General features: G+C 51.8%; 1 protein-coding gene across 1 annotated transcript in view; it reads right to left on the bottom strand.

The window, feature by feature from the left end:
* Window positions 1–4,613: 4,613 nt before the first annotated feature.
* Window positions 4,614–8,382, bottom strand: part of NMT1 (N-myristoyltransferase 1) — a 32,974-nt gene continuing 29,205 nt past the window's right edge. The window contains exons 9-12 of the mRNA XM_012525250.4: window positions 7,617–7,787; window positions 6,818–6,985; window positions 5,651–5,788; window positions 4,614–4,968 (exon numbers count right to left, since the gene is read on the bottom strand). Coding sequence (XP_012380704.1) covers window positions 4,948–4,968; window positions 5,651–5,788; window positions 6,818–6,985; window positions 7,617–7,787 — 498 coding nt within the window. The 3' untranslated portion in view covers window positions 4,614–4,947. The remainder of the gene's footprint in view (window positions 4,969–5,650; window positions 5,789–6,817; window positions 6,986–7,616; window positions 7,788–8,382) is intronic.

The following is an 8,382-nucleotide window of genomic DNA, read 5'->3' as shown; positions in this document are numbered from 1 at the left end:
GACAGGGGGAGAGCTTGGTGGTGGTTCCAGGGGGTGGGGCTGCTCCACCTTCCTGCTGCCCCATGACCTGAAGCAGGGGACATGGCCTCATCCTGCTCTCCATCCAGCTGGGAGTGGCACTTAGTTCAGATAAATTTGTGTTTGAAGAGACTCTTAAGGGACCCAGAAGCTCCCATCCCAAGGAGAGCAGCCTGGGCACCTGGTACTCGACTGTCAGCAGGGCCAGTAGTACATGAAGAACAATTCATTTTCAGCCCCCACAGGGTCAGCTCTGCTGAGGGCTGGGCTAGGGGACCTGGACTAGGTGAGCGATGACCCAAGGCTGAGTCTCCTTCCTCTTCTCCTATTGGGAGTAGGAAGAGGAAGGGCTTACTGCTACAATGAGGGTCCCAAATATGGTCAGACTGCCTTATATGATCAGAAGTCTTAGGCTGGGCGGCGGACTTGACCCAGTGGTTAGGGCGTCCGCCTACCACATGGAAGGTCCGCAGTTCAAACCCCGGGCCTCCCTGACCCGTGTGGAGCTGGCCCATGCGCAGTGCTCATGCACTCAGGGGTGTCCCCGCATAGGGGAGCCCCACGCACAAGGAGAGCGCCCCGTAAGGAGAGCCGCCCAGCACGAAAGTAAGTGCAGCCTGCCCAGGAATGGTGCTGCACACACGGAGAGCTGACACACAAGATGACGTAACAAAAAGAGACACAGATTCCCGTGCCGCTGACAACAACAGAAGCGGACAAAGACAAAGCAGCAAATAGACACAAGAGAACAGACAACCGGGGTGGGGGGGAAAGGGAGAGAAATAAATCTTTAAAAAAAAATAAAAAATAAAAGGAATGAGTGGATTAAAGAAAAAAAATGTCTTAGGCTGAACATGGGAAATGGAAGCAAAGAACTAACCACAGCTTTTAGCCCTGGAGATTCCTGAGTGGACACCACCCATAGGGCTGGGTTCTCCCAGCCCAAATTTAAGGGCAGGGATTAAGATATGAGCCTTCCTGAGTAAAGGCCATCTGGTATGGGTGAGAGCCTGAGGTATGAGGGCTCAGTAGGACCCAGGTTCACTGGAAAGAGGCCGAAGGTCACCAGCCACAGGAGGCCTCAACGGGGGCATGCAGTCAGGGAATGGATGGAAAGTTCCAAAGGAAGCGAGGGGAATGGAACCTCTTGTGCAGACACTGGGGCCCTGCCCCCAGAGATCTGATTGAGGTCTGCAGTGGGGCCCAGCCATCAGCACTGTTAAAAAGCACCCCTGATGGCCCATCATTATCGCCTGGCCCTGGACACATGGGGGCTGTGCCATGGCCCTCATCCCCCATCAGTGCTGCTTCTGTCCCAGCCTGGTGAGCCTGATTCTGGCTTCGGACCCAGGCGTCCTGCACTGGTTCCTCTGCCAAGGGGCTCTGGGTAACTGCTCAGAGCCCATCTGCTCCTCTTCCACGGAATGGGTCTGGGTCAGTGCTGGCTCCTCTCTAGAGGGCATGAGAGGTTGGGGGAAAAGAGGGAAGTGTGTTCCGATGGGCAGCCTCACCAAAGGACTGTTTTCCAAAGTCATCCTGGTGTGATGATCCCTGGAGGCTCTCTGCCGGGCACTCTAGCCAGGCCCTGGCCAGGTGGTGACCAGAGGAATACCACAAGGGCAGAAGGGGTTTGTTCAGCGGCTTCCTTTATTAGAAACAAGTGAGATGCATCCAGCAGAACAATGCATTTGGTATTTCCTTCCCTACCCTGGAAATGGATGCCCCTCCCACAGCCCAAAGAAAAACAAAAACAAAAAAAAGTTGAAGCTTCTCCTTCCCGGTTCCCAGAGGCAGCACCTACCTGCCAATCATTACTTTTGCATTTAATTGAATGAAATTGTCCTGAACGACCTCCCTAGGGGCAGCTTGTTTGTAGCCTGCCTTCACTTTGCAGGTCAAAACCCAAGCCCTGGGTCTCCTCTAGTTCTTGGGCAGTTGGGCCAGGCTGCGGGAAGGCTGACCCACATGGGTAAGCACCGACAGGCAGAGAGAGGATCGCTCCTGCCCCACTTCCTGGCCTGACAGTCAATCCCTCTCTCTCTCCTGGAAAGCAGCTCAGGAAAGCTGTCCCAGGCCTTTGTGGCCATCCTTTAGGTTGGTCAGAAGCTGGCTATCTTAAGGGAAAGAATTCAGGACCATAGGGACACGTACCTCCAGGCTTCAGACAGCCAGCCGGTCATGGGGGCAATGGCAAGTTAGGAGAATTATAGGCAAGGCCTGAAATTTTCCATAAACCCAGGTGTTCATGATTTAATGTGGGGAAAGCAAGCTCTGCGTAGATCTCAAGCCAGAGCTGAGGCTTCATTTCCCCCCAGCTCTCTCCTACTGAGAGATCACAATCTGTGGAAACGTGCGAGGGAGTCAGTGGTCAAATGCAGTCAATCCAAAGGCAGGAAGTAAATGTCCTTGGAACACAGATTCTGACAGCTCAATGCCAACAAGGTGGCAGAGGGGGAGGGCCAAATCCAGGGAGGCTCTGCGAGAGTGGCTGCCTGAGGCACTGTGATGAGCTTGGAGACCCCGGGGTCCTTCCCTCATTTGGTTCAAGTCAGTCCCGGCACCGCCATGCTGCAAGGCTCCTTGAGCAGAGACCCTGCCCCCTCGCCATGGTTCTCTCTGACCCCCACATCCCAGAAGAAGAGCTTGTGTGAAGAACCAGGGGACTGTATGGACAAAAATGAGACTTTAGCAGTTACCAGGTTGATTTTCACCGGCCTGAGGGCAGTGCTGAGGGCTGAGCAGGTTCCCCATCAGGAGATGACAGTAGAGTCCAGGAGCAGCCCACATGGTTCTAGGGAGGGAGACAGTGGGGCCTTTGCCAGGAGACCTGTTTTCTTTCAGAGCAGCCACTAAGGCCTCACTGTTTCCATTCCATGACCTAGGACAACCAAGGCAAAGCTTGTTCCAGAGAGGCCATTGTACACCTCAAATCAGAGGCAGCTCAAGCCAGAGCTGGCCAAGATGAAGACAGGGAGCGTTTTCAAGTTCCAGCTCCTGCCCAAGGCAGGGAGAAGAGTTGGGCACTTTGTTCTTTGAGATCCATAAAGATCTGGACAGGGTAAGCTGCTCTGGGGCTCGGGGTGCCATGTCTGAGGTCTGTGAGGCTGTAAAGGCAAGTGCCTCCTCTCCAACTCCTCCCATCTGCGGAGTGCAAGGTGCATCAGCTTCTTTGGTCTGGATATCATGGAGTCAAGGAGTCAAAGGTCAGCCATAATCACAAGGGCCTGAGTCTGCAGCACAGGAACACTGGGGGTGAGGTGGACCTCAGAGCCCTCTGATGAAATTCCAATTCAGTGGAGTTGCTGGCTTCAGCAGCAGTCTACAGAGTGGACAGCACAGCCCGCTCCTAAGACTTGATTCCCTCCAGCTTTAAGGATTCTACAGAATTAGCCTCTAGTAAACTGTTGCCAAAACCCACAGCCTGAAACAAGCCCCTGTTGGCTTGGAGGAGTGGTTTCAGTTAGGGGGACTGGGCTGAGCCTGGCTGCCTGGCTAAGGCTTCATTCTTCCTAACAGAATCTGAGGTGAAAGCAGCAAGGAAACCACCACCACCACCACACATCATGCTACCTACTCATTTACTTTTTCTTAGAGCAAAAGTTAGACAAGCCTGGATGTGGGCTGCTGACAGCTTCACAGTTCAGCCCTCTCTAAGCCACTTGGCTGAGTACAACTGAGGAATGACATGGGTTAGCCATGTGCCCAGAGGCTCAATTAATTTTTGGAAAACTGGCAGCATTAACCACCACCACCACCACCGCAAAAACCTACAAAACATCACCAGTGAAAATTACACTCAGCCAATGGTGATGTGAAATGATTTCTGAAGCCAAGTCCAGATCTGCCTCTAATTACCCACTCCTTGCCACCACTGCTAGCTGCCTCTCTTGCAAAGAAGAAATGGCTAATGGGTTGAGAGCAGTCGAAGGCACAGGCCAGGGTCTGATGGCCCTGTACCGCCTCTGCCCAGACCCCCATGCCACCAGGTGCTGGCCCTCTGCTCTAAGAGGAGCTCATTAGGCAGCGCTTGCACTGATGTGGTATCCACAAGGTCCCAGATGCTACAAGGAGGGCCAAGGTCCCCTTCAAACTGCCAGCCACCAGTGGAAAAGCAAAATTTGATAGGGGACTCATCCCTCTAAGGTTGGCAACAGCTCGCTAAAGAGCCCTTTTACACTGGAGCAGACCAGGAGGGGTGGCAGAAAAGGACTTGAATGAAATCTGCTTCCACATTGCGCAGTCTTTGAGTGCAAAAAGGCATAGCCCCTGCAGGAAAACCTCCCTCCAGGAGCTCCACCTGCCGTTCTATGAGGTCTGAGTCCTCCCCAAAGCTCAGCAGTCCCTCCACCTTCTCCTTCTTTCTTAAAGCCAATCATTCCAGACGATTCAAAGGGGATAAGGTTCCCCAGATCCTTTCTCCTGCTCCCCCAAGAAAAGCCAGTGCCTGCTTTCAGAAGTAAACAATTGTACCAAGAATGTGTCTGGCACTGTCCTTGCATTCTAATTTGAGGAATGATCTGGATATAGCTTTTCATTAGAGACCAAACATCCTTGTACATTTGGAACATGAAAGATATTTAAAATAATTATATATATATAATATATATATACTTTTATTATTCACCCGTTAACTCCATAATATGCCAATCACGAGCTAGTTTTCAGCAGTTACATTCCCTTGATCGCGGCTGCATGAGGATGTGATTAATTGGAAAACAGAGACCAGAGACACGGCCAGAGGTGACATCACGCAGCCTACGCCATTGCAATACAATTGTCAAATTCAGTGGCGGTTTGGTAAAGCCGGTTCAGTTCGGTTCCCTTTCCCAGGGATTCTCACGTTTGTGAAAATCAGACCAATAAGTGGTGGGGTTCCATTTCCTGGTTTGAATTCTCAGTGGCTTTATCCAGACTTTCACTGATGACTGGTTACTGTAACACCAGTCCAACCTAGGAGAGCCAATGGGAGAGGCAGAATTGAGATGACGGTTGTCCAAAGACTCTCCTGCTTCCCCAACCCCAGTCCTGAAGTTCTGAATGCCTGGGCTCACAGAACGCCACCTGGATGCTGAGCCCGGGCCACCCCACTCAACCACCATGCAGGGCCTTATACATCTACCAGGTCCTTCAAGGGAAGCCACTGCCAGCATTGTGAAGGAAAACAGGTCAAAAGGCTCCCGTCCAGCTGACCTGCCAATGTTCTGGGCGTGCAGACTACACCATGCCTTCTGGGGCTGGGGGAGGCAGAGCTAAGGCAGGGCCACACAGGATTGACTCCTCAGATCCTTAGCCGCCAGTCTTCCTGGCTAACCAACTTCCACAGTTTCCTCAGATGGTGTGGAATGCCCTGTCCCAGTCAGATGAGACGGCTCAGCTGGGGGCAGGGAAGAGAAGCAAGAGACAACCCTTCCTGTTTCTGTGTGGCTCTGGGCCAGTCCTCTGCAATCCTCACACCAACTGCTAATAGGTCATCAGAAGAGGGAATTTGTCAAGGGCCCAAATACAGTTAATAAGGGCCCAGACTGATGCTCCATCCCAGACCTGTGGCCCTGTTCTGCTGGAGAAGACTCCCTCCCTGCTCCTGTGCAGGAGCCTTGAGGGGAGGCTGCACAGGCACGGAGGTGGTACATACCTTCTCTGCCCCCATGCTGGGGCACTTCCAATTGTAAAGATAATACTGCAGGTTGCCGTCCCCTATGCCAAACTTGAGCTTCTCCAGGAAGGTTTTGTTCTCCATGAGATCCAGTGCATTGAACACGTCAAACCCTTTCTGCACAGTAGCGGGGAGGAACAAGAACGGGGAGGACAGAATGAAGGCTGCCTTGCCTTCCTGCCCCTCTTTGATAGTATCAAAACCATCTCGCAAGCAGCCAAGAGAGCATCAATGTTCCTTCAGACACTCCCGCTGCTTACCATCAAATTCAAGCTCCAGCCAGTACCTAAATCTCCAGGGGCAACTCTGGTGACTCCTGGAGCCCCAACCCTCCATGGCCTCTCCTCAGTGACTCTCTGAGGACACACTTGTCTATTCCAGGCCCCAGCTCTCGCTGTTCCTTGTTACACGGCCCGGAAACACTCTTCAGTAGGTTCCACAGTCTTGTCTGGAGAACAAGCCTCAGACCCCTGTCTGGGAGCTGGTTCCTATCAGCTCCTCAGAATTTGCATTACTCCCCTTACTCCCTGGACACTCCAATTCTTCGGTCATGGTACACAGCATGTGACTTTATGATACCTGATCTGCTGCTGTTAAACTGTGACAAAGCTGCTTTTTAAACCTCACAAACTGAATCAGAAGCTCTCACAAGGCAGAGGCCTGACTGTCTATCTTTTTACCTGCCCATCGAGGGCTGGGCTCAAGGGCACCCCAAAAGCACATGATGAAGAACGGACTGCAGATCTCTCTGGGTTGGAAAGAAGCCTGGGCCCCTCCACCCCATGCCCTAAGGTCAGGTGCTCCAATGACTCACCAAGACAGAGACCCACGCTGGGGAAGTCATTAGGAGGACCCCTTTGCTCCCCGAGCAGGCCTGGCTACTCAGACTCCTTGGTAGCACCTCCCGTGAGAATGAAGCTCACTGAGCTAGATCAGGAGGAGTTCAATGCCTTCACTTTGCATGCTCCTTGCTCCCTCCTACTTTTGAGTTGTTGGCTGAAAACTCCTGGGATCCTACCTAAGCAAAGCAGGAGGGTAAAGAGGGCTCAAGGCCTCCCAGGCCACAGGAACTACCTTCTGTGAGCTGTGCTCACCACCACCCCTTCCCCAGAGACCCACAGAAAAACCTTCTGGTCTGCTACTCACCATTTTGGCAAGAACAAGGGCGTCACTCATGAGATCTAGAAGAGGGGTCTGGGTGTGAACGTTGTAGAAAGAATAAGCAGCTTTTAGACTCTTGTGGGTTGGATGGTTCATGATGGTAGAGGGAAGGGTATAAAAGCTCAGGAAGTCCGTCACCTCACCATTTGCATTCTGAAGGAAAGACAATAAGAGGAGGCAAAGTCACATCTAGAGATAACTGTAGTCTTGCAGAAAATATTTTCGTGGTCACTTTCATGCCACTGTCAGGCAGTGCTATCCCTCCAGATGAGTGGGTGGAAACTGCAGTGGGATATGCAAGGAAGAAAATACACAGGCCAAGGGCACGTGAGGACAAAATCAGGAGTAAAATCCAGGCTCACGCTGGCCTTGACCTATCGAGCTCTTTCCCTGCCTGCACATCACCTGGGGACTCTTCTTGCCATTGACCTTTCTCCAGATTGTGTGTCTAATGTTTGGCCACCACTAGTTCAAGTTGGGACAGGCAGGAAATCAAAAGTTTATATGACTCACTGTGAAGGGATCAATTCTCTCTACTCTGTCACCAATGGAGGGCAGAGGGTAGGCCTCAAGTCAGACCCTGAGGATATTTTCAGCCAATGCAAGCTATGACCTTTCCTGTCTTTAGGGAGGACCAAACATGGATGGTCAAGGTCTAAGGTCCCAGTGCTCCTGTCAATTCTTCAGACACCAAGCCCTGGAGACCTAGCCACTTGAGGAAAATGACCCTCTGAATGGGTCAGAGCCCCAGGACATTCTGCCCCCACCGCTACTGCTGACTCACCTCCACCACAAAAGTGTCGATGATATTCTCCTGGGGATAGAACCAGTGCTCCACCTCTTCCTGGCTCATGACTGGCGTGAGGTGAAACTGCTTCAAGTATCTGGTGAGGAGCTGGTGCACTACTGGAATGTCCTTTTTTTCCATTGGTCGCAGTCCAGCTGTCTTAGGAGTCTGGGAGGAAGACAGAAGGAACTGCATTAGATGTGTTGACCATGAAGTCTATGCCTCAGCTCCCTCCTGTGTCCTACACGTACCAAAAACTTCACATTGTCTCCCTTCCCACCACCCTCCTGGATCTATCCTCAAGTGAGAATCCTCATTTATCCTTGGCAACTCCCTCTCACTATCCCTAGCAACTCTGGCACAAGTCCTGCCTCTTCAATATCTTCTGGACCTTTCCTTCCCTAGTTAAAGCTATCACTTCCGGCTAAAAAGCTGCAGCCTCAATCTTTGATCCACGTGGCCCTAAGCTCTATTATTAAGAAAACCACCCATGGTAACCCTCCCTTATTTTAAAGTCCCTAACCCAGAGGCAGGAGGCCTTCTACCCTGTGGAATAGTGGGCCATTCTGGCTGTGCCTTCTGCCCCTTTAGCCCAGTGGTTCTCAACACTAGATTCCAGGAGCACCTCTCTGGTTGTGACAATGGATAATGTCTCCAGACATTGTCAGATGTCCCCTGGGGGGCAAAAGCACCTCGTTAGGGATACTGCTAAACATCCTAGATTGCACAAAACAGTCCTTACAACAAAGAATTATCTGATCCA

The sequence above is a fragment of the Dasypus novemcinctus genome, chromosome 21 (assembly GCF_030445035.2).
Source record: "Dasypus novemcinctus isolate mDasNov1 chromosome 21, mDasNov1.1.hap2, whole genome shotgun sequence".
In the NCBI taxonomy this organism is placed as follows: domain Eukaryota; kingdom Metazoa; phylum Chordata; class Mammalia; order Cingulata; family Dasypodidae; genus Dasypus; species Dasypus novemcinctus.
This window is presented reverse-complemented; position numbering and strand designations above follow the sequence as displayed.